Genomic DNA, 27,447 nt, shown 5'->3' with positions numbered 1-27,447 from the left:
TCAGAGTCTGATTGCCTGTCAGATCAATGAGTGACGACACCGTAGAAGACGTACTACTGCTGACAGTGTGGAGCTGGTGCACATTATTCAGTGTGCGACATGCACAGCTAGCGGGTTGACCAGTGAGGTTGACAGATAAGAGGTTGGTGGTCTTGGCGACATCGCTCCGACGCAACGCAAATTATGACTCTCATATACGGTAAAGCGCTGCTCATGTTAGCTGCTACTGTGCCGAGGCGAGGTCGACCTGGCTGGAGAAACAGGTGTAGCGTAGAATCTAGGTCTATTCTGTGTTGTTCACGACTTGCATCACCTGTCACGTGTTATATATGATATCCGTGACATTATTTATCTCGTAGTTTTCACGTCCAATCCGACTGCAGACATGTCACAGGAGCAAACATGGGCACAACTTCAAGAGAGGTATTTACTATTTTCAGTCCCATTCGTACATTTTGATGTTATCAGGTTAATGTTTGTAGACTAGAGTTGAACTAACGACAAACGTTAAGTGTGAAGACTTGCAAAATAGCAAGAAAACGAAAAAGAATGTGGATGGTCCATTAAATTCCGATTCAAGGAATATAAGTTTGTACTTGTGTAAGTTATTTGGAGGCAGCAATTTGTTAGCTAGGAATTAGATTTTGTTTGGTGCAGCTTAACTGTGACTTTAGTAGTGTGACCATCATCACTATCAGCCCGGCCCGAACGCCGAACTCGAAAGCTGTGTACAAGGAGCCGGGGTTAGGTGCAGCTATGCATTTTAAATGTCATAGATTATCTAGACCCTCTAGCCTAGCAATGCCTAGTACTAGTAGATAGCAGTAAGTTATCAAATTAACTAAGTTTAGAGTATCTACTTGAAGTAGGCCAAGATTCTAGACGTGTTCTACTGAGGCAATGAGCTTGTATCGTCTAACGTTATACATTACAAGTACCATTGTCCATAGTTATGGGTAAAGTCGGCCCCCAGCGCGCAGTTCAACTACTTGTAATGCGCGCGCTGGGGGCTGACTTTACCCGCTAGGCCAAGTTTACCCGTAACTATGGTATCTCAAAATCAAATTCCACTGAACCAAACTGCACCAAATATACTTAAAAAGCCTTTTCCAAGTCCAGTTAGAATTGAACCCAATATCGATGTTGGCTTTCAAGTCTTCGCTCAAAACAAACTCGCTCTTTATGAGAAATGCCAGTGACAGTGTAGTGGATGCTGCATGCACAATCTAGAACTGAAGTTAGCAGGTTAGTAAGTTGTCTAATATTATGCAAAAAGGAACTCGCCACTGAGCTAAAAAGCAATGTGCAACGATTGTGGCAAGTTGTAAGAAGTCGGTTATTGTCATGAGAAGGCATAGAATGAGAATTGCACACATGTTTGTAATGTGTGTCTGTCTTCTTCTTCAGGGGTACTGTCCAACACCCCTATGCAGGGGCCAACTGGGACAGGAGATGCGCTGATGTTAGAAGTCAGAAGCTAATTGTTTTGCTCTTGAATGTGGTAGAGGACAGCTGTTTCGAAAGTATCCTTGTTTGCGATGTCTGTGACTGCTGATGACAGTGCATTCTACTCTGTGATGGTCCTTGGTATAAATGAGTACTGGTACTTGTAGCAGTTTTTATTTGTGGCGATTGGGATGAAGCTTGTAGAAGGTGACTTCCAGAGAACCCTTTTGGACTGGACGTAGGGGTTTTTGTGCTGGGACAGATAGGCATCCCGCAAGTGCCTTGAGCACAGAATGTATTGATGGGTCCTGCCCTGTGTCGCAGTTGCAGCATTTCCCAGCCCAGCTCACATTCCATGGCAGTGACGCTGCTGTACCCTGCCTATCATTTGTATGTGGTCTTGTGTGATCTAGGAATCTGCATTTCTCAGCTGACTTTCTTCGACTTGCTATGAATCATTTGAAATTGATCCTTTGCTCCCGGTTCCTTAAAAGATTTGTCACATAATATTAGATGGCTGGCTTCTCTTTCAGATTGTGCAGGCAGCATACACCACAAATTTGCTCACCAAGAGTGACTTGTTTTAAGCAAAGACATGAAATTTAATGATGATATTGACGCTTCCCAGAGACCGATTTGGTTCAAACTTAAGTGAGTAATTGAAAATAAGTACATATATACAAAAGGACATTAGTGCCATGAACTTTACGTGTTGTCTGATCACAATCAGTGTACATGTACATAGGTTCTAGACTATTGTGCATATTTTATTAGAAACCATAGTCCATAGAATCTGTCAGTAATTTTCTTCACCTTGTTCTGACAGTGAAATGAGTGTGTAATGTATTTCTAAGAGAACAAAAGATAAATTACATGTTCTTAAAACTAGTTGTCTATGTGTCAATGAAGTGTTAGCAGTGTTAATTGTAAATTGATGTTACTAATGAGAGAGTTAAACATACATATATATGTGTTAATGAAAAGAAATTCTTTCCACTTTTGTGATTTCATACAGATTGCGGAGAGCCCGTGAGAGACAGTCACTAACAGGTAGAAAAGAGAAAGAAAAGGAAGGTGACATCTCAAGCAGAAGGAGGACTGTGCCCCCCAATCCATTACCAAGGTGAGACTGTATTATCTGCAATGATTGACATGGTATGAGCCGTAATAAAAGAGGATACATATATCAGAAGCAGTAGCAGCTGAACAGGTTTTTTTTTCATACATGTAGTTGTACATGTATGTGAAGGAACAATTATGTGTGGACCTTGAATGCAGAGGTCAGTGCTTTAAAGATCTGTACTTCAAACAATGGTATATTTGTAAGTCAAATGTCAGTGTGGCCTTTCAACAGTAAAGTAAAAGTGTGTGTACAGTTGTTCAAATCATCTCACTGTAGTTTGTATTTTCTTTGATTAGCAGCCATTCAACTGTTCATTTGAAGTGATTTTGGGAACTGATATGAAAAACATTAATGTAGCATGTAACAATATCAGAATAATTTGTATTATTATGATTTAGAAGTTGCTGATTGCATTGATCATCTGTGAGAATTTACAAACAAATCCAGACCTAATAAAGTAGATTCTTTCATATGCCATCATAAAGTTCTGGTTCATTACCTCACAAATACAGGAATAAAAGCAAAAAGAAATCAAGAAGATAAACAATCGAGTCTCAAAGGACAATTGGTCCCATCAATATTGAAATGAAGGGGACAAATGACGACAAGATCCATTCTAATTCTAGTGCTCAAGAAAAATGATAACTTTCGGTATGATTTCCTTTTTTTTTTCTATTTTTTTTTTGGTCTCCAAGAAGGAGACATTTAAATTATGCACGAATGTGGATTCTGACCAAACTCTTAAATAACTGACCAATTCAGGGATTCCCAAGCCCTACGTTTGTATGACATAAACTGTAGTGCCATGATCAATGTCTATTTGGTTATGAAATTATATGTTTTGTGTTGTTGGCTGTCTGGCCAAACTTCCAACTTGGCTTTGCTGAGATAAGTTAATTAAAGATTTAATAAGAAGCATTGTCCTCCTCATCGCATCCATTGTATGAGATATCACATGGTATACAATGTAAGTTACTCATGTATCTGAAAATTAGCTCCTAAAGCTGGTATCTCACTGAGCGGCGAACGTTTGCGAACGTAGCGAATTTGAGATTCGCCAACTTTTCTGAAGAATGTTTGCGAAAAATCAAAGTTCGCTTCTGCCATTAGCGACAGTTAGCGACTTTTAGCGATGTTTAGCGACAATTAGCAACACTTTAGCGAATGTTTGCGAAAGTGTTTGCGAACACAGGTGGCGACTATTAGCGAATGTTAGCAAATGTTAGCGACAATTTTGCAAATGTTAGCGACAATTTTGCAAATGTTAGCTGCAAATATTAGCAACTGTTTGCAAATCCTTTGCGACAATTTTGCGAATGTTCTTGGACCTAGAAAAGTACCAGGCGATTGTGTATAGTAAGACCCATAAAACGACATAAAACCTTCCACTGAATTCAGATCTCTTGTGACAACCGTTCAAGATGGATTTCCAGGATATGGAAATAAATTTCTGCCAAGAAGAGGCTCAAGGTGTTGCTATCCTTGAAGAGCTGCTTTGTCAGGCTGCTGCTACAGCTATTCTCTCTAAAAAAGAAAGAGTGAAAATGTTCACTCTTGAAGAAGTGAATAACAGAAAAGAGTGAGTTTCAAGTGAAATTAGAGTGATTTTGGAGTGAAAATGTTCATTTTCACTCATTTTTGAGTGACCTCAGGGATCACTCCAAGATTTTCGAGTGATCCCTGAGGTCACTCCAAAATGAGTGAAAATAGATATTTTCACTCAAAATTCACTCCAATTCCACTCAAAACTCACTCTTTTCTGTAATTCACTCCTTCAAGAATGAACATTTTCACTCTTTCTTTTTTAGAGAGTTGTGCAGCATAAGAGAAATAAAATAAAGAAAAACAAGAAAGGAAGAAGAAAAGAAAGAGAGTCAGAGAGTGCTTGTTGCAGAGGACAGACTTTAGTCAATATGAAAAGCTTTTGAAGCAATTACAATCATGATGGAGATGTCAAGAGCTTCAAGAACTTTCTTAGAGTGGAACCTTGTCTGTTTCAGAAGCTTTTATATAGGAACCATGTGGTTACTTGTTCGCTAGCAGTGGCGAATCATATAAAAATGTTATCGACACCGTATTACGACCGTTTGCGAATTCTTACGAGTGTTTTGCGAATGTTTGCGAATGTTTGCAACTGTTAGCGAAAATACAAATTCGCAAAGGTTCGCAAAGAAATTTTGAACATGTTCAAAATTTCTTTGCGACAAGAAAAACTGTTTGCGACAATAAAAACCGTTTGCGAACTTTCTTGCGAATGTTAACGAACCTTTTGCAACCGTTTACGAACCCTGGCGAATTCCCAAATTCGCTACGTTCGCAAACGTTCGCCGCTCAGTGAGATACCCCTTTAGGAATCCTGTGAATTGGTGCTATCATATAAAAGTAATGCCTCAAAATTGATTACGGTGATGCTGCTGATGATTATGATAATGGTAATGATGAAAAGGATTTTTTTTGGGGGGGGATAATTTGTGTGTTGCCACGACCATTATTTGCAACAATACCAGCAGTATCATTTCTTCTGACCAATGCAGACTGGACAGCCCTCAAGGGACAAGTCATCAGCCATGGTCATCTCCAGAACTGAGAGGAAGTCACTTCTCAAGGGTCCCACCACTGTCATCACACAGGTTAGAGTACATGTATGCCCAAAGCCCGTCTCTATTTATACATCATTTCTGTGACGTGAAGATCACTAATGCAGAGGCATAAGAAATAGAGTGATTGTGTATGCATCCATTCCTCCCTTTGTTCAATTGTATTCCATCCATCAAACGGAGTCAAGAGTTAAAGTGATGAAGGAAAAGGTCATGTGAAATTTAATGTGTTGTTTTATTGTTAGAAAGGATGCACAATTACAATGTGATTGTTATTCATCCTTTGTGCTATTTCCCAGCTTTTTGATAAATTTGCATAACCAGAATCTGCTTGTTCAGTGAATGAATGAATGGTATGTGCTTGCAAAACATTGATTCTCAGACTAGTCTCATTACCATAGGTGGAAATGCTTTCATTTTTCATTGTTGTCTCTCACTTGGAAATGATCTTAACATCTATAAAAGATAAGGGCATCCATAAAATGATGTGGACATCCATCCAAATGCTCATAGCCTTACACACTGGCTCTCACTGTCATAACCATGCACTTGAATGTGTCCCATTGGTTTCAGACCGCCCTCAGATGATACACTCAGCCTGGACAGCTTCAATTCTGACTTACCTGGGACTCAAGAGCCACAACTCACTCAATCACAACCAGCCTCACCGTATGAGATCAGAAATGGAACAATCCACCGAACCCTCACCTCACCAAATACTTATGTGCCAGCGTGGGACCAGTACACTGGGCGACAAGTTAACCCTGAGGGTAGAGAAGTCCAGAAGAGAGGGAAGAAGTACTATGTGAGGATGGGAAGTGCCAACCTTGAGACTGATATACAAAGTGTGATCCATGCAAATCATATGAAGATCATGGGGATAGAAAGAGAGCGATACCAAGACCATGATAGTCTCAGAGATGGGCCTAGACTGGTGGAGTATGACAATGTCTTTGGTGGCAGAGAATTGGTCAGGGTCCCTGTGCAAACTGCTCAGGTAAAATAATTAAATGTTTGGACTTTAAAGGCACTGTACAGTACTGGCAGAAGTGAGGATTCAGCTTGTACCGTTTTGCAACATATAAAGAGCGCACAATTCTAAGGGGAATCAAAAGTTTATTGAATGAAATCAGTTTTGAAATGACTGAGATATCTAAAAACAAGGTAAAACAAAGAGATCCTAATAAAAGTTGTGGCCCGTCAATTTTATAAGGATCGCTTTTTTGGATGTCCCAGCCATTTCAAGGCCAATTTTCATCAAATAGATGTTGAATCCTTCTTGAAATTACATGCTCTTTCATACTTTGTGAGAGGTTTCTCATTATCTCACCAAAAAATGTTATAAACCTGAATCCTCACCTCAACCAGTACTGTACAGTCCCTTTAATGTAGTCACGGTTGGTTTGAAACAAAACAAACACATACCTGCTAATCTAGATGTGATTATATGAAAGCTGAGCAAATGTAGACAGATTTGTAATACAACATTGTGTGTGTGTGTGTGTGTGTGTGTGTGTGTGTGTGTGTGTGTGTGTGTGTGTGTGTGTTGGTGTGTTTGTGTGTTGGTGTGAACCCAGATAAACCAGTAAGCCAAATCTATTTAGTTTTAAAGGTGAAAATAAAGATTTTTGTTGCCCCCCCCCCACTTTTTTCTTAAATTAACACATAAAAAATCTTGGAAGATACAAAGGATGGTGGATATTCAGACTTATATGTACATGACAGCAAAACAGGTCATGCGCCAATGTGATTGTATATGACAAATGAACAGTGATTTCCAGGTTTCTGTCATATAGCTACCTTGTCTCAATTACTCTCTCTCTCTCTCTATCAAGTTTGATGAGAGACTTATCATCAGTCCTATATTATTCTTATGTAAAATATTTGATGCGATGAAGATGAGTCAAATTTCAAATGTGAATGATGTGCCTCTTAAACACAACAGCAACAACAATCAAGAGTTATTTCCCTTTGTTTTGCAGGTATCAAGTGTTGTTGCCTTCATGCAGGATGAGCTGTCAGCCAGGACATTCCTAGAATACTTCCTGACCAGCTGTCTTCAGGATGACCTGGTTTTAGAGGTGGCTCTAGATGTACTGACACAGCTTAGGGAGGAGAGGGTATGAAGCCTTGGCCACTACGTAGGATTTGCTCTGTTTAGTTATATCTTTATCAATTTTCTATGCCTCTGCCACGAAGTGGTGCCGGAGGCATTATGTATTCGGGTTGTCCGTCCGTCCGTAATGAATTTTGTGGCAAGCGTAACTAAAAAACCTTTTGAGGTATCCTAATAAAACTTGGCATGTATGTGTATTAGGGGGTAAAGATGTGCCTATCAACTTTTGGGTGCACATGCTCAAGGTCAAAGGTCAAAAGGTCAAGGTCAAATATGTAAAATTTCACTATTTCCTCCATATCTATGCATTGCCTGAAGATATTTTATTGAAACTTAATGTAGACATGTATTACCCAATTAAAATTCTCTGGTGAAAGTTGGGGTCATGAAGTCAAAGGTCAAAGGTCAAGTAAAAATGTTAACATTTCACTTTTTTCTCTGTACCTTGGAAATTGTTCAAGGTATCTTCATGGAACATAGTATATATACATGTACTGACTGGCAGTGATTATCTAGAGAATTTAGGGTTCATGGGGTCAAAGGTCAGGGGTCAAAGGTCAAGGGCAACACTTCAAAATTTTACTATTTCCCTCATATTTATGCAATGCCAGCAGGATTATTTTTTTTTTACACTTGGTGTATGCATGTATAACCCAATAGAGATTCTCTGTTAAGATTTTTTTCTCCTTTTTTTTTGCCTCAATGGTCAAAAGGTCAAAGTGAAAGTGCTCAACTAACTGCTTCCTCCATATCTAGGAAAGGGTTCAAGTTATCTTGAAACTTACTACATATTTTTGCATGTTCTGCCTGACATTGATTATCTTAATATGAATTTTAGGGTCAAAGGCCAGATGAAAATGGCAACAATTTACAATTCAATACAGATATTGCACTTTTTCTCCATACCTTGAAAATTACTCAGTGCATAAACTTATGAATGGATCAAAGTCAAGTTAAAGTTTTTAAATCTCCAAATACATGCTCTCCTACTCATCCAATTAAACCTAGGTCAAGGAAGGTGAACATTAACACATTTGTGGCAAACTTGTCATTTTAATATTTTGCCAATTTTGTGAAAATGTAATCACACATTGTCCACATGTACTATAGACCTGTTAGGAGAACCATGCATTATGGCGGAGGCATACCAGTCACCATAGCGACATTTCTATTTTTTTCATGTATGCATGTCTGAATCTTATGATTTTTAGCTCACTTGAACAGAGTGGCTCAATTGAGCTAATGCAGTTATTCACCGTCTGGTATCATCATGTGAGGTGCCTAATAAGTTGTCTCTTCCTCCATCACATGTAAACTTTTCTGCTTTTCATCTTCCTCTTGAAAACTGGTTACTGTATACGCTGTTATTTTCGCGAGGGTTTTATTTTCGCGAATTTCGCGAGCTTCGGGCTGATCGCGAAATTAAAGACACGCGAAAATATTACCCCGTCATACCTTATGTGCAAATTTATGACAAAATGCATCCAACGCTGGCCGGACCAGAACGCGGCTGTTACATCGGCCAGTACGTACACATACTATATTACTAGTACGTACGCTACAGTGCGACCGATTGTGGAAGTGCAGTATGCTAAACGTGCATTAAAATGTGCAATCTCCATGCTTCATTACCCTACGCAAACGAACACCGGCTCGACGTGGTTGGGTACACGGGTGAGGCCTAGGGATGCATGTAGCCCGACCAGACGCTGTGTGCGCAGCTAGGTGTAGTTAGCGCGACACTTGTGTACAGCGATACACACAGGTTGCATGTAAAATTTTTGCTAGCGCTAGCGCAGCTCTGAAACTTTGTCGTCTATTTGTTACAACATTTGGTAGGTACTGAGTACTTGTGAATGCCGTAATTGTTTCATTTTATCAATCTTCTACTATGTCGTTTCTATTTTCATGTTTGGAAAGTCACAATGCAAATGGAAAAACGTTACGAGTACGTTGGCAAGTGTTTGAACGTGTTTCTCGGGCTTGGCAGTAGACCCTACTACTACTATCAATCGCGAATTTAACAACACGCGAAAATGCCACTGATACTGTGATTCGCGAAAATATCTGTACGCGAAAATATTGGCGTATACAGTATTTGATTTTGACAAAATATGGCAGGAATCAGCAATGGGACGAAGGGATCTTAGTTTGTACAGAAAGTGGTATTGCCGCCAGTGTACGTTTTTTGTGTGTATGTGCATGTTTCTTGATTTATTCATACTCATTTACACTGATTCCCCATAACTCACTCTTGTATTCATTTTGTCATTTCTGTGGCATGCTGTATTGTTGGATTCTTGCAGTCACAATGTGCCGTCTTGGATGTAATCTTGATGGTCAACATATGTGACATGTTAGTGAATAAAAACACACTCAAGTATGAGTACAGAAAGTGTGACAGATAATGTATCAAATGTTGCACACCAGCAATTCAACTTATTGTACTGTACCAAGTCACTTTTCTTTGAAAAGGTATTCATGCTTTGGTATCATATAAGTTATCATTACTGCAAGAACTTCATTAAATTGTCCCAGAGCATCAGGTACCGGTAATGACTGATTTAGGTGTGAGTTCTGTGTTTAAACAGTCTCGTGATTGTCCAATTAGTAAATGCTGTTTGGTATTCAAATTTGTTTAATTTATTTGTTTCAATGACACAAACTCTCTCCCCCAATAGTTTTCAAATGTAACTTTTCAAGGGCAAGCAGAAATAGGAAAAATCTCAGAAGAAATAGTACCCGAAGATGCTAAATTTAGGTGAAATGTGCATGAAGCAGTGAATTAATCTGATAATTTTCCTACATGTGCATTTGATTTGTAGGATATTGAGAGGCAGCTGTCCATACCAGTCCTGGATGCAGGAAGAGAGATCCTGGAAGAAGTTGTACATGAACATCTTGTAGACATCTCCTATATAGAGCTCAGAGCAGCAAGTAAAGAGTAAGCAGTTTTCTATTCTACACTTGTGATAATGATATTTGATATTTCTGTCATTTTCACTAAATGGTTTGTCAACATGACACATTGAATCTGACTGCATTGTTTTTGCTTATGATAAAATGTGATTAAAAAAAATACAATGTGCATACTGTACTAGTAAATATGACCGCTAGTATAACATGAAATTTGCATCATCTAGAAAGCATATAAAGCATTCTACAACTGTACTGTTATGTGTTTTTACTAAGTTGGTGCATAAATTCATTGCCTATTTGATAGACTTCCTTGAAGGTATTGGCTCATTTATTCTGTCTTAAATCAGTGTGTCACAGAAAGGGTTCAATGCATGCCATACTGAGTGTTGGTGGAGTGTTGACCCCACATAGAAAGATGTTAAGATATGAAATTAACATACCACTGTAAAGGTGAGTGAAATTGTTCCAAAGATGTGAAACATATTACTCCAACAGTGTCAACCAGTCATCCAAATTCGCACCCAATAAACACCTGAAAACAGCAGTCATTTTTATACATGTTGTATTACTCATGTCCACAATGTCACCTGCAACGTATTTATTATGTGTAAATACACACACACAAACACATTTTGACTCACAAAACAAAACTGCTGGTGATGAGCTACGTCAAAGGTGATTTCTTTAAGGACGAATAACATGGTTGGCTAAAAGTTTTTTTTTTTTGGTAAAGGCATAAAGGAACTGCATTCCATGCTACTTGTTGACATATAAAAGAGAAATACTCAATTAGGTCTTCATAAAGTGCTTAGTGGGTGCTTTGTGAAAGAATGAATGGACATTCAGTCCCTTCAGATCTTCATAATTGTGCAACAATGTTAAAAATATCATAGCTGTAGATGTTTTAGGGGGTGGCATTCACAATACTCCTTTCTTTCCATTTTGCAACTTCACTTAAAAACAAGAATTACTAATTGTTCAGCAATTTGAAATATTCCTTCTTTAGTAAAGGAAAGGACATAGGGCCTTTCAACAATTAGAATAAGACTAGGAGTTTACAATATTTTGTCTGTGTATTTGGTCTCACATATAATTTGCTTGCTAACTGGTGCAATCCTTTATATAAACAGAGCATGCCTTATCGAAACAGAACTAATTGCATCACGGTGCCGACTCTGTTACTGTATTGCATATCACACAAATGCGAGTGCTATTTAACCAGGACATTTATGCTAGAGATGAAGTATTCTGTGTTTGTATGATTTCTAGTTTCTGGGGGATGGTTTCGTCAACACCTTCACTGTACAAGCCAGTTGCTAGGGAACTCCTGAGAGATGTTGTTCAGGAAGAGATTGCCCTCGTGGTCCCAGAATGCATTTCTGAGCTGGTATCAGAGTACTTCATCCAGAAAGACGTGGTGGCAGGCTTCAATGAGATATGCAGTGCCATCATCTCAGAACTCCTCCCAGATATTGTATGTAGCAAGTTTTTTGTTTGCATTCTAGTCATATAAAATGGTCAGATAGAACTCAAATTTCAGCCAAACAAATGTACCACCAAAGATGCTATATGACTGGAAAACAAGATTAGCTTTCATGGACACTACAAGAACAATTAAATGCTTTAAAGTGGCTGAAGTGTCTCCTCCAAAGGACCAGCTGATGAAGATTAAATGCCCTGTCAAAGGATGATACTCTCACTTCCAACAGACTTGAATCTTAATTAAGAACCTGTGGTCTTTGCCACTACACCACAGCACATCCTTATATTCAGTGCTGCAGGCCCAAGGGCAGGCACAAACAATGAATTCTCAGATTTATGTTGGGTAGAAAATAGGAATTTTGAATGGCTCATAAATTTGTGTTCATTTTCTATTGAATTTGATGGGGCATATTATTTTGTTCTATGTCTGTAGTTCATACGTGTATATGTGTCTGCTTACCCTTTAAGTTTGTTACTTTGCCCCTGACAAAATTCTGCTGGGATCAAAACTCTGGCCCCTTTTGACTCCATGATTTTGGATTTGTATGGTTTTCAATGTATACATGTTTTAATAAGATTGTGGAATGGAAATACACTCCATCTCACCCTAGTTGTCATCTGCTATGTACTTCAGATAATTGCATATGGTGCAAAATAGACTGATGCCAGCTTGTGATAAATAATGTAGCCAGGATCTTAAGTGAGACCTTCCCCCTTCTAACCTTTAGTTTTACATTTAATGTATATTGAAAACTGTCACATATGTCAGCAAAGGTAGTTTTGATCCTTTTCATTTTAAGACAATGTGCATGCTATCACACTAACTAATTAAGATTTATTAATTCCTCTGATGTCATTTACCTGATAATTACTTTTCAGATTGACGAAGCTGTGTACGAAGAAAGTGTGCTATCTGTGTTCGAAGAATTGATTGATGAGGAGATAGAGCATGTAGCCAGTGACTTCATGGAGGATAGCTTCACAGCTGGCAGATCAATGCTACCCAGGAGCCCAGAGGAGAGGCTGCGTGATGAAGAACAGGTTTGCTGCTATTCCTTAATTCAACACTATCTTCCACAGGTTAGATAGTGAGAGTGGATGCAAGGATGGTGAAATGAAGGAGACGGATGATAATGAAGATTACAAGTGTCATTGTCACCATCATTATAGAGAGTGTTCCTTGGAAATCACAGTTTGATATATTCATAAAGTTTAACAACTTCAATTTCATACAAGTTATATCATCATGTTATCACCATAACTTTTTGATGTACAGGATGTAATTTACATTATTTAGTTGTGATGATTCACAAAGAGCTACCTACATGTACTAGACAATTATCACAAGTCATGGGTGCATTGTTTGTTTATCTCATTATCTTTTAACTATGCCCAGTATTCCATGCCAAGTTATGATACAGAGTGCCTTTATATCACTCAAATGAATATGATTGCGACAACACCCTGCAAAGTGCAAACATCTTGCATGATTAATTACTGTGGCAGCCTGTCTGCTGTGGTTTGATTTTTGTCATGCCACGTTTACACCTTGTTCCTGGCAGGCACAGCAATCATGTTTCAAACCACCATGGACAATATGGGATGGACGTGAAACAACGCAGGGGGACAGGATGGGCAAATGTGACATGCCGTGATTGTCATAGATGCATAGCAGACAGGGCGCTGATGAGAAACCTAGTAGTAAAAAAACTGGGTGAATGCAAGAAAACATGACAACAAAACATAACACTTGGAAGTGGTCCATTGTGGGACACAATGAGAATTACGTGTAATCTGTCCTGACCAGATGCTGTGAGAACAGCGTCTGTGAGGATACCCTTGTAACAATATTAGAATACAGAGAGAGAGAGAGAAAAAGGAGAATATCCCACCTGCCCATGGTGCACTTTGTTTCAGGCAAATGGATCTGCTGTGGCTGTCAGGAACATGGTGTAAACGTATATATGGGCTAACAGCTCCATGAAAGCTACATACAATGACAGCTACTTATAATGCTATAGTGCAATTTGACCCAGGCAACATGTGTGTCAGCTACCCATAATGCTGTGCATATTGTATTTGATCCTGACAACAGGTGTGGAAGCTAGCAGATGACTTTCTCCTTGACTTGATGCTCTTTGAGAATCTGATGTCATCCAGAGTACTTCCAAACCAGCAAGTCTGGAGCAGTGAGGAGTACCTTGACCTCTTCCTTGACTGTAAGTAGTGGTCTACTCCTATCTCATTTCGAAAAGTTATCAATTTCCAACTTGAAGATGATATACTGTAAAACCAAAAATATTCACAACATGAAACTTTTGTGAATGAAATTGTTGACCATGAGAAAATTGTGTGTATACTACATGTACTGGAGTGTGTAGACAAAAACTTTCACATGCAGCTTGCTTCTAAGAATCATGGCTCCTCTCTAAATTCACAAAAATGTCATTTGAATTTATGTCATTTTATTTCATTAATGGTTTAAAATCAACCACTGTAGTCGCCGGCAGGCTGAATTGAAGTAGTTTACATAGGGACACAACATATCAGTATCACATAAAATTTGCTTATAAAATAACTAACATTGTAAAACAACATAACTTACATATGATAACATGTAAATTTTACAGCTCAATTTGCAAAATACAGATATAACATCTAAAAGCGAAGGACATTAATAGATTCATATAATACAAATTGTATACAGATATGATTATACACATGAAGACACTCAACACTTTTCCCCCTCACACACAGCATACACCTGCATATTGACATACACTTGGCACATGCATCACATATTTACATACACTCTAACAAACATAATTAATATGCATTTATACACTCTGCATTGCATTGCATAACCCAGACATTCACGAAAGGGTGTTATTATATACAAATAAGTATTTATAACTCGCGTACACGCAAGCTGACATGACGCGTGCACCATCTCTTTATAATCATTTAGCTCTAATGGAGTACACACACATAATGTGGGCGTGTGCACATGAACACATAATAGGGGGCTTTACACACACGCACATGTGTATGTGTACAAGCATGTACACACACTAGCACACACACACACACACACAGATGTGCATTCACGGGGTCATACTTTTATACATACACATTCAGCTTGGCAACCGTAAACATGGCCAGTGCATGAGCTGCTCATTAAAACAAAACCAAAAAACAAGAAAAAAGAGGGAGTTTCCTCAGTTCCCCAAAATAATCATAACCACAGATGTCTACATTACCACTAAAAGCAATTTAGATAGATAATATAGAAGAATTTAAAAAAGTTGCGCATAAATAGATAAAACTTGGCATGATATGGACACAATTAAGATAACATATTGACGGCAATTAAGAACAGTGTTCATCCATTTGAATTTGGAATACATAATTCACTATCCAGAGTTCTTTTCATAAATACAATGTATTGTCACCATTAAAAAATAATGTGTATTCATGAGTCTTGTTAGGTATGGCAAGGGACTTTTCCTGAATCGTTCAGTTTTACATTTTAATTCTGGTCTCCTTGAATTTCTGGGGTTATACCTATTAGTTGTCTCTTTACACATACATGTAGGTAGCAGGTCACAGAGAACAGAGGACTGTATATTCTTTGTGAAGGATACACAGAGTTCAGTTCGCCTGCTTTCCAGCAAGTCCAGTTTGCATTGCTGCAGGGCTTCACTGTAACAAGTATAGTCGGGTCGGAAAGTTTTGTGACACACCTGCTTCTGGATGTGTTCTAAATCGTTGCACTGCTGTTTGGTGATGCTTCCAGTCCAGACTGGAGTGACGTACTTGGTGATCGGGTGGACGAAGGATTTGAAATGGTTACTAGGTCATCATTTGCCAAAGAATGTTATTTCAGTTTCAGAGTCATGAATAGATGACTGTTTGCATGTTTCATCATTGGAAGTAATATGCGTATCCCACTTCAGATCTGCCTGTATGAACACACCAAGGAGTTTGACTGTGGTACACTGATTGATGGTGATATTGGTCAACAAGAAAGTGGGAGACGATCAGGATTTTGTCTTGAAAAGCAGACGTTCATGCATGCATAATTTTTTGGTTTAAACACATGTTGTTTGTAGCCCACGTGTGAAGTTCATGCAAAGCATTTGGAAGTGTCGATGGTTCGTTGATAAGTAAGATCTGTTATGGTAAGACCATCAATGTATTTGAATTCGCCAGATGTTTTCATCATTAGTGGCCAGGGCAGAGTTGATCACTGCTGGAAAGATGATTAGTCCAAGTTTGGTTCCCTTCCGGTTGCTGGCATGTATGAAGGACCAATCAGAGAGCATTCCGCTGTATCAAACCGCCTGCTTTTCTGTTTACGAGGAAGTCACTGATCCAGTAACACATAATACGGAGGGACTCTCATTTTTAGTAAGTGTTTGACTGCGATTGTATAGTCGATGTGGTCAAAGGCTTTCGAGAAGTTGGTTATCAAAAGAGACAACATTTGTTTTGGATGATTGACGTTTGAATGCCAGGTTATAGTACTTTGCTCTAATCATCTATTGTTTGTGTTTGTGTTTATGTGTGTGTGAACATGTACATGTTGCAAGGTGTAAGTTCAAACACTCAACTCTGAATTTAAGCAGAGGAATGTCTTTGTGGATTCTTATCTCACCAAGGAATCTCAAGTTGAGAACACTAAGCCAGTTGTTGTTCATCTCTCCACCCCAGCTCTCCTCTTAGACCAAGTCCTGGGTCTGCAGCTAGAGCTGGTCAAGAGAAGAAATGTGACGGAGGAGTGTCTGCCACTCAAACGCTTCCATGAGAAGATCTGCACCAATGTGGTAAGATTCGCTCAACTACTTCACTCAGCCTGTCATTAAACTAAAGGAAATATTTTTAAACATGTTGTGGGCAAAACTTTATGCAAGTTTAGGGTTTGATCTTATTCTTGTTGTTGTTTTCTTTTACCGCAGGAATGCCTGTCTGAATGGAAGCAATGAAATATTATTAATGTTGTCTTTGATTACAAAATGATTCTGTTTGTATAATGACACCTTTTTATATCATTGTATAGATTATGATCAACTAGTTGTACATAAAACTCTCACTGCCCCAATTACCTTGGAAGTGTCACTTTATATAGTGATGTATGAGTGTTAGTATTTTTAGCTTAAAGTGTTTGACATTAATGTTCTCCTTACAAAACATTTTATATACCTCATAAGTGAGATTCTTACAACTGATTGGTCAAAAGTATATCATGTGACAAGGTGTAGTTCCGTCGTAATAAACCCTCGTGATAGTAAGGCAAAACCCTCGTGATAAAAAGTCAAAACCCTCGTGATAGAATTTGTAAACCCTCCGCAACTTTTGCACACATAACAAGTACACATAGACTTTGCGCGAGGGTTCCGCACCCCCCCCCCCAAGGATGTTCACTGTAATACGCACATCGTATACTTATATACAACACATGCACAATCATCACACTAGCTAGTTAGCGCACAGCAGGCATGTTTTAACATGGCATGGCGAGTGCTCCTCCGACTCCGAGCTCCGTAATTTGAAGTGAGTTGAATGCGCGGAACCGGAGGATTTGGAGCAGTTACTAGTAGACAGTCTACTTGTCTTTAGGATTCATAGGATCCCGAAGCAGAGACAACATACAATGTTAGAAATTAAAAAATGAGCGACGGGAAGCTGGATAATAACATACTAGTACTGTAATCTTCTTTCAAGATATTATGCAGGAGCTCGCAGAAGGCCGTGTGAGTACTGGGTAGTCTACGAAATGTATGAAAACCATGCAAGCGAGCGCTGTGGCCTGTAACTGGGGCTAGGCCTAGAATCGACTACTGTACCTCATAATTTGACTAGCCCCAGATCTTGACAAAGCTAGTTACTAGTTAGACCTAGTCTTAAATGATGAGGTATATAAAACAAATATCAACTGCTCTGTATTCAGATGGTGGTGGAAATTATCACTCCCTCGGTGCTTTTCATACTGACCCTTCTATCCCCCCTCGGCTAACGCCTCGGGGTGATAGAAGGGTGTGTATGAAAAGCACCTTGGGAATGATAATTTCCACCATCATCCTCATGAGCAGTCAACATTTGTATACTACTCAACTTTGAGCCAAAAATGTGAAAAATTTTCAGAGGTTCAGCATGGTATTTATCTTCTGTGAAAAAATTCCAGAAGTCCACTCCTGCACCATTGTCACATACTTTTAACCAATATTCAGATTTCTGAATTCAGTCACATTACTTAGCCAGTAACATGTGAATCAAAAGAAGAAAAGAGAGAACAAATTCTGATCACAAATTGAAGAGTTGTGAATATGGCATGTTAAGTTTTGTATCAAGGTAGTGCCAGCTGATTGTTTAAATCAAGGTATTAAAAGAATAACCACAGATCATAAAGTCTTCATACAATTATCATGGATTTTCATTTGGTGAACGTTATATATTTTGACTGGAATCAACTTTTGGTTCTGGTAGGAAATAGGTCGATGGAGTAGCCTCCCAGAGTTTTGAAAGGAGAGGTCAAGACTGTTTTGATAAGAGAATGTTTACAGATGTTTCACTATGTGGATGATAATAGATGCTGTGACCCACTGTATGTTTGTTTTACCATACAGGCTATAGATGTGGTGTTAGATGAACTGACTGCACACCTTGACCAGGACATGGCTGAAGTGGATGAGTATGAAGTCCAGCTTGACCACATCTGACTGACCATGCAAGTTGGGACGTACTCACAAAGGCCTCAATTCCAACTGATTTCTCTGGAGGATAAATGAAACTTTCTACACATCTGGAAGGGACGGCATCCAGACCTCACCAGGGTCTTCATGCAAGCCTATGACCACTTCTACAGAATGCTGTGACATCAGAAATGCTCCCACGTAGCTTGGTTCTATTGTGGCAGCTCTAATCATGACTTTACATGGCTGTCATCTGTGTTGAGGGCAGAGTGATACAAAGCTCTTTATCATGTAACAGAGGTGAGCTCCATGAAGTAGATGTATTCACCAGCTAATGAAAGTGGGAGTGAATAAAAGCTTTATTATTGACGTAATTATAGAGGCTTGACTGTGAGCCAAAGCCTTTCTGACTTACCTCATGTAGAAATGTTTGCAGTGTATGCCTTACATCAGTGTAGCCAAAAACCAATCTTGGAATTAAGTCACTATCATGCATCATCTGTTTATAATCAGAACGGGTGTAGGGATATAGAAGAATACATTATAGAGATCCATAAAAACAGTATTGCTGTCATGTTCACAACTCACACCAACTCCATCTTGAGAATCTCTGAACTTGTTAGTGTTCAATACGTGTACATAGCATCCTAGCAACTCACATTACAGTACCGTTGTTTGTCTTTTGCAGCTCATGTTCACTCATGCTAAATATGAAACAACTTAACCAGGAGTTGGGTTTTCCAGAATCTTCTAAAGTTGTCCTTGCCTCTTGCTATGTGTAAACTGTATTAAAATGAGATAGGCAGGACTTTGAGAATTTTCTTGTTATAAAATAATGAAATTATCAGCTGGTGAAATATCAGTTGTATCTTGTCTAACAACCCTGCTCAGTGGCTCTTCAAAGTGCTCTTTTCATCTATTCTTCTGTCCTTCACTATCTAGCTTCTGATAAAACTCCTTTTCTGCATCCTCTCCATTGTTTCTTGGAGCATAACATTGTACAATGTTCATGATGATCCTGCAGCTTGTTGTCCTGAGTGTGGCAGTAATGATCTGTAGGCCATGACTCTCCCAACCAATGAGAGGTCCTTGTGCTGATGGAGACAGCAGTATTGCAACCAGACCTCCAAACATTTGATGTTCAAAATTCAGTATACTTTCCCGAAAAATTCAGAATTTTTAATAAAAATTCAGAATATGGTGTGCGACATTATTTTAGTCAAAATATCGACCTGAGAACATGGAAATTCAAGTTCTCGTGTTATATTTGTATGCACATTGACTATAAAAGTAAATCATACCCACCTTTAAATGTAGCTTGTCACTGAAGTCTGCTGTGTAATGGCCTATTCAGCTGAACCACCTGCACCCTCATCACCTGCACTTTCCCCTGTTTGTGCTTCTGATACAGCCTGCTTTTGCACTTTTGCAAAAGTGCAGTTGAGTACTTTTATTCATAGCACTGAGTACTTTTATTCATAGCACACAGTGTTCTTTGGGAGCATGAATTGCTTCTGCACAATTAAGTCACTTAGAGTTTTTGTTGTCGTGCTGGACCTCATTTGGGTTTTAGTCTTGGTGACCAAACTGAATATCCTTTCACGATCTGCGTTACTGTGAAAGACACCAAGGACTGCTTTCATGAGTGTTGTGAGATGAGGGTATTTCTTCTTCAGGGATGAGTCCACCATGTTCCCTGTGAGATTCCACTGTTTGTCCACTCTCTGACAATTTGAGATTTCCTGTGGAAACTTCTCCAATTGGTAGGAAATGAACTCCTTCTCCAGTTCATCTATATTGTCAGCTGTGTTGAGGCCAAGGCACTGCATTCTCTGTGCAAAATACTTCACAGATGAAAATTTCATCATTTCTCTCTTCCTAATATCAGCTACTTCAGCATGCTGCGAGAGATAATCTGACAGGGGAAACTTTGAAATCATGTACTCTAATGCACGGATGTAGAAGGCCCTGACCTTGCAGAAAAACAGGACTCTGTCTATTTCTTAGTGGTCTATGAGAAATTCTCTGGCAGAATGACCAATAAACAGTTCATCATCTGCTCTCTGGTGATCATTACTTGTATATGGCACTTGAAGCAGAGGATACTCCATGGTTGATGCAGGCTTTACAAATTAAGCCGTGAATGTTCTTACAGTGGACCACAGTATTTGGTGAAGAATGTGGATACATGGCTCACAGTTCTGCAGGAGGAGATTTGCTTCATCAAATACAGGCAGGACAGCACTTAGAAACAAGCAGTACAATGTGGTTGATTCATCATTCAAAACTAGACATTTTTTTTCAAGTCTTGATTGGCCAGTAACTGCCTACAGCAGTCTTCTGATGGGTAGGTTTTGAAGTTGACCTCTTTGAAGAGCCTTTGACAAGGGGAAGACCCACTCAAAGGCTTTGGTTTTGTTTTGGATGAAAGGGCTGGTTAAGAATTTGCTGAAACTCTTTAGGTAGAGGATTGGGGATTCTGTCCTGCTAGTGATGATTTTTGCTGAGCAGGCTGCAAGACTGATGGTTTTTGGACATCTGCTGCTGCTGATTTCAGTTTAGATGATGCTACCTGAGTACCAACCTTCTCTTGGGTAAACTTCAAAGTTGGGATTTTAAACTGTTTGAAGAAGCTGGGAGATGTTGAAGATCCACTCAACAACAGGTTTTGTGTAGTCTTAGATGGATGAGCCGGCCAAGAACTTGTTGAAACACTTTTCTGTGATACTTCTGTGGTGGAGCCAATGTGTTTCTGTCCTGCTGCTGATGATACTGGGTGAGCAGACTGTGTGACCGATGGCTTCAGGACAGCTACTTCTGCTGATTTTGGCTTGGATGATGTTGTGGTAATGGAAGTCTGTCCCATTTTCATGCATTTCGTCATGACTAGACACTGAGTATCTTTACAAGCCTTCCTCTTCTTTGTTGTTTGCTTTTCACCACCCTGCTGCAATTCACTCTTGAAGAAAGCAGTTAATGCTGGTCACATCATAAGAAACCTGTCAATGCAAATCTTCAGAGATAGTCATCTTGTGCTGACATGTTTCGGGATTTTTCAGATTTCTGTGTTATGCACACTCGGAAAGTCCTTCAGGATGGCCTTTGTTTGCTGCTTTTGTCTGGATAGAAGTATTATGTCTATCAAAGTTTCTTCCACATGGACGGGTAGCTCTCGTTCAGTCTTCTCGGCAGCCAAGTGCAACAGGTGGCAGGCACATCCAATGATATACATATCTGGGTTTACTTTCAGAAGATGTCAGGCCATGCCAGATTTAAGACCCTGCATAACATTTGCATTATCTGCCCCAAATGACAGACAGTTTTCCCATTTATGAGATACTTCTCTTCTTGAGCTCTTCATCTGGCACTTGAAAAATCTGCACTGCAGTTGACTCTCTGCACTCTGGCATACAAAGTAAATTAGTAGACACTACGCCCTGGGAGTTGTCAAAATATAGCACAACAAGAAGGTAAAGTTTTACATCATCCATATCACTGCTTTCATCGGTTGCTAAACTGTAATGGCCCATTTTGCATAGCTCCTGTGATCTCCTTTTAACTGTCTCTGGCTAGATTTGGATGATGGATTTTGTCATTGTCTGTCCTGAATGGAAATCTTTAGCTATTGGGTTGTGGGAAACATCTTACGAAGCAAGGGGCCAATGTGGTCAGCTACAGTAAAAGGCAAATTATGTTCTCCAACAAAGTTTGGAAACAATACTTCAGCATTAATGACACTGAAATCCTGAGTCTGAGAAAAGTTTGAAAATGAAGTCAACTTCGGTATTCCCTGTACAGTTGTAACTGTTTTTCACTGCTTAGCTGAGTTGATGTATTTCATACAGTCACCACTTCCAACATGACTAATGACAAAATCAACACCACAAATGGAACAATGGGCATAATATTCACTAACTCTGCTGGGTCCTAAACATGGGAACTCCTCCCCATACTTATTCAGATATCATTGATACTGCTTCTTTGTTTTCTTGAATAGCCATGTTGTTCACAAAATTTTCACGTAGATCTACACATGTATATCCAAGTTCATAATATTGCTTAGTTATGCATGAATGCATGAATATTTGCAGGGGATGTTCATGTTGCAAATGCACTTTATATCTTGCAATAAATTAATCATGGTCTGCTATACACTTATCTGCATTGTGGTATACTCCAAATGCACAATTAGCAGGATTTCCATTTGTGCTAGTTGTTGAGATAACACTAACACCAGCAATACAAACATGTAGCATCAAACTTGAAATCACCCAGTGTGACATGTAGAGGGTGATTGCATGGGAGGAAACACACAGAATGGTCCATATAATTATATATTATATTTTTGGAGCCCACATCCTACAAGCTTTGCTTTTTAGTGGGTTCCTCATATTACACGTTAATTATATGTCCTTATACATTTATGCATTATTGGTTCAAACTGACCATTGTGTGAAAAATCATTTCTGTTTCAAATCAAATGGAATATAAAACTTTTACGAAATGTGGAATATGGAACATGAATTTTAAAAAAAAAAAAAAAAAAAAAAAAAAATATATATATATATATATATATAAAGGGTTTAGCCATACTGACACTTGCACAATTTGGTTTCCGCACTGCCCCCGCATCATGGTGTGCCAATGCATGCTATTTGGTTATGTTGAATTTCAAATCGTTCAGGACGCGCTTTTCACGTCATGTTTAAGCCATGCTTGAGCCTTGCTTAGGCAGTTTTCATCCTTTGGTATTAATCGCCAAGACAAACTTGTAGTGGTCACTCTTTTTGTTGTCATGCGACTTGTTTTAAATGCTTCACTTACTTCATGCTGCCCCACATTATAGCATGCGCAGGAACAGCTAGTTTGCTGAAAGGTTATACAGAGTTCCCCATATTTCATGAAGTGTTCATGAAAGTTTCCCAAAATTTTAGTCATGGCAAAATTTTGAACGTGTTAAGAATGTTGTCGTGCATTTCAGTGTGCTTTGACTGCATTTACCAGCATCCTCCTGCACGTTGCCATGAATGTTTCTCAGATTGGCACAAAAATCTACATACAATGTACCAATGCAAGCATGCATAAACCCAAATGTGTGCAAGTGTTAAGATGGCATATGACGTCACACTTAGAGTCAGTCTGTGGAATTGAAACCTCTCAGAAATAACATATTAAACCCCAAGGATAGAACTTTCTGTATATTTCCAGCATCAAAACTCACCATCTTTTATTATGTGTCAGTCGAAGTACTCAAGAGTAATGTATCCAACTTGAATTCCCTGTGATAGTGATTGCCAACATATTCACTGATACACAATTGTGATGTATATGTTTGTTTGTGTCTCATATGAACACAGAATGTACCAAAAGTTCGGCCCTGATTTTATTACATGCTACTTCTCTCATTTTGCCTTTTATTTATGGGAAAATGTTCTCTCGTAGGAAAATATTATGAATGGTCCACTATGACATGACCATGTGTATCCAATCACCAGGTGGTATTTGACTACTGTAGTAACCCTTATTATACAGTGCACTCCCATTATAACGAAATCCTTGGGACCAGCAGTTCTCTTTCGTTATAACCAAACAAATATATGATGAAAACACGTAAATTACTCTTCATACACGGGAAAGCTACATTTTGTATGTCAAAAGGGCTGCTATCTACTGTATACGCCAAATATTTCGCGAGTCTAAATTTTCGCGAACCGGAAATTCCTGACGATTTCGCGAGTGGTTAAATTCGCGATGGTGGAGTTGTGTACTGAACGGGGAAGTACACGCGTACGTCACATCGACAAATCGGGATCAGAGTCAACATTTTTAAGTGTTTTTAATTTCGCGAATAGCACTTGACTCGTGAAATTCACGAAATTAAAAACCTCACAAAATATTCCATGTATACAGTAATTGATTTTGTTTAATCTAAGAGAGAGCATAAAGTTGTTTGAACTTTCATGCCTAGTTGGAAAAGACGTGTATAGAAAATGATGGTTTAGGATTTGGTTACAGTTCATTATTTCAAAGTTTTGTCGTTACTATTAAAGTTTGTTATTCCGAAGGCTCCGTAAATATTCCAAAGGTTCGCCATTCCCGGGATCCCAGGAATGGCGAACAAAAATTTCACTCTAACCGTGTTTGTTATAAGTGAATTTTGTACCGTAGACTCTAATGGTGATAATTTTGGGACCGGAATTTCTACTTCATTATAATGAAATTTTGTTATAACCATGTTCATTTTAACGGGAGTGCACTGTATATGTCTGTAAAGATGTGTATAATAATTGGGAGTTTTAATGACATAGATCCACTTTAAAATGAGAGAATGCTTTGATATCTCATTGATTATTCCATCTAAATAAGGATGATACAGTAGTTGTCTGACAACAAATACCATCTTCGGACTGAAGTAGTGCAACCTTGAAGGCTTGTAAAATGGTGCCACAGTCATAAGTTGAGTTTATGACTGTTTGAGTGTCTGTTCTCACATACGTTTCATTGGCAGCTGAAATATAGCATCAAGATCATGTTGATGTAATGGCATGTATAGAACTTCTTACCACTCATACCAATTCAATGTCCACAAATACATGTAAATGTCTTCGTGATAACTCTGTGTGAGATTATCGAAAATTCAAGCTGAAAAGCGCTATACGTAATAATAATAGTTACAGTATAAAATGTGTGTGTATATATGTGTGTACAATTGTGTGCAAGGCAGATACAGTGTACAAGGCAGATACAGTGTACAAAATGTCATTCTGTGAAAGTCAGGAATGCTAGCAGATAAAGAATATTATGGCTTGAGGACTTGAAGATGCTGCAGGAATTTTACCTAACTGAAATCAAATCTGAAAAAAAAAAGAAATGCTGTATTTGTCACCTCCAAAGGTAATTAATACAATTGTAGCACCAGTCTACATTTAAGAGATCAAGAGATGTAAACTTGATGGATACAAAGCAAATTGCTGCATGTGTGAGCAGCAAACTGCAGAAAAAGGCAGATTTTGTGTCTCAGTGTGATAGAGCAGAGTGATTGTGTTTAAGATAGGAAAGTCTACTTTTTTAAGCAGTGTAAATCATTCCAAAATATTAGATTATAGTGCCTTTTCCACTTGAAAATGATAGACGATATGATGTTTAAACTTGTATAAATTCCACCCAAATTAAGGACTGCTGTTGCATATGTCCGTGCGCATCTTTTTTCGAGAGTTCATTAGGACTGCAATGCGATAATATGGCTCCAAATGCCATGTCACATTTCACATTTTTTAGGTTGAAAATGACCTCGACCATTCAGCTGAAACTTTAAATCATCTGCTTGCACATTCACAATAGAGAAAGAAGTAATAACATGTAAACTACTAGTACTGTATATTTCACTTTAGATTTGACAAACTGGGATTACAGTTTCCCATTTATTGACAAATGAAGCATTGTTTCCCATATCATAGGTAAAAAAACTGGTATTTTTCTGAAGTTGTCAGATTCACATGATACATATTTCATCTGAACTACAACTGCACTGTTACTATAGGGAGAACAAAGCAGTTTGTTTTAGATATTTCCTATTGCCAGTTCTACTGCCCCCATCACCCTCACATGTAACGATATTGACAGTTTGTACTGTGTATTCAGTCTGTCTCCTCTTTTTTATGTGCAATAAATAAAGCATGTGAATTTAGCACACAAATTGCTAATGATGACTTTATATCTCTTTTTATCATGTCTTATGTATTGCTTCTGAGTAAGATGTTGTTATTGGTTGCCATTGTTTGCTGAATTTCACAAAAGTGAGGATAGGGCAACACACAAGTACAAAGTTCCAAATTGATATGTGTATTAGAACTGCATTTCTTAACCTTGTTTAACCCGAGGCCCACTATTGCTCCTACAAGGTTTTGTAAGGCCCAGTTACATGTAGATCGAATACAAATCTTTATTATTTATTTTGGGAAAGACATCACTGCCCAGCTGCAAGAGCTTCACAGCCCACTTGTTGAGAAGTACTGTATAATAGAGTACATGTACATTGTTAACTGGTTTGTTTGACTGTCTGTACAACTGTAAAACCAGAAATTTTTGTGTGCATTTTAATCTCACGAAGTTCATGAGAACCAAGATTTATGAAAATAAAATGCATGCAAAAGTCTTTGTTTACACTGTATGCATTGAATGACAGTGTCAATTTGCCACACACAAAAAAAAAGGCCGTCAGCAATCCAGTTTGCAACAATGTCATGCCGTGAATATTTCTTACTTTACATTAATTTGTAGTGGTATTTGGGATTAGTAAGGACTGAAGTATTAATTCCCTTTGTCCTCAGATAGATGTACTGAACTACAGGCTATATTTAACCCTTCAGTGAATAGGGATACTGGTTACAGTCATAAATATTTGCCTCAGTCTTATCGAGACAGCAGAAACCCGTTTAGATAATCAAATTGCTTGGGAAAGTTTACAGGAGTGGGCAAAGGTTTGAAGGAGCTTAAACTACATATATCATTAGGATTTACAGTGTACCGCAGCAAAAACAAACAGTATGCAAGATTTTGTTCCTTTGTGAAATATCTGCTACTCCTCTTTTACTTGATACAATTTAATATTGCCATGGAAATAGTCAGCTGTTCACTCACCAGGTAAACTCAAACTAGTGTCTATCCACCATTATTACAGCCTTAAGACAGCAAGTTGCCAAGCTACAACAAGCCATCTGCTGATGCAGTATGATAAACAAGAAGAAAGCTTTAAAGGAAGAATGCAATAAGGAACACTCTCCTTGTATACCACTTTGCCATTCCCACTGTGTGTTAGACAACAGTTTGTAACTGAAAGGGTTTAGACTGTTTGCATATTGCCTAGTGTCAATTTTACTAGGTCAAGTGAATGCCAATTCTGATTATACATGCTCCATTGACAGCTGTTGGGCTCATATCATTTTATATCCACAATTTTCAGTTGTTATATATTCAGAATTGCCTTAAACGTGACCAGGGATGGCACTCTCGAAATATCTATTACAAATTATCATTATTATTATTATTATTATTATTATTATTATTATTATT

At 38.5% G+C, this 27,447-nt stretch overlaps 1 protein-coding gene across 1 annotated transcript; it reads left to right on the top strand.

Moving 5' to 3' along the window:
• The first annotated feature begins 251 nt into the window (after nucleotides 1-251).
• On the top strand, nucleotides 252-20,878 carry LOC139720978 (uncharacterized). The gene is made up of 11 exons (XM_071632309.1): nucleotides 252-423; nucleotides 2,462-2,569; nucleotides 5,104-5,199; nucleotides 5,740-6,163; nucleotides 7,149-7,286; nucleotides 10,108-10,226; nucleotides 11,471-11,675; nucleotides 12,563-12,724; nucleotides 13,779-13,902; nucleotides 16,397-16,509; nucleotides 18,310-20,878. The coding sequence occupies exons 1-11, from the start codon at nucleotides 386-388 to the stop codon at nucleotides 18,400-18,402; spliced, it is 1,620 nt and encodes a 539-aa protein (XP_071488410.1). The 5' UTR covers nucleotides 252-385; the 3' UTR covers nucleotides 18,403-20,878.
• Nucleotides 20,879-27,447: the final 6,569 nt, after the last annotated feature.

This window comes from Diadema antillarum, unplaced genomic scaffold (genome assembly GCF_040938485.1).
Source record: "Diadema antillarum isolate AM-2024a unplaced genomic scaffold, OU_Dant_1.0 scf00000136, whole genome shotgun sequence".
Lineage (NCBI taxonomy): Eukaryota > Metazoa > Echinodermata > Echinoidea > Diadematoida > Diadematidae > Diadema > Diadema antillarum.
This window is presented reverse-complemented; position numbering and strand designations above follow the sequence as displayed.

Coding starts and splice junctions, on each gene's coding strand:
- LOC139720978 (XM_071632309.1), top strand. CDS start 386: ATGTCACAGGAGCAAACATGGGCACAACTTCAAGAGAG. Junction 11,676..12,562: donor CAGAACTCCTCCCAGATATT/GTATGTAGCAAG, acceptor ATTACTTTTCAG/ATTGACGAAGCTGTGTACGA. Junction 16,510..18,309: donor AGAAGATCTGCACCAATGTG/GTAAGATTCGCT, acceptor TTTACCATACAG/GCTATAGATGTGGTGTTAGA.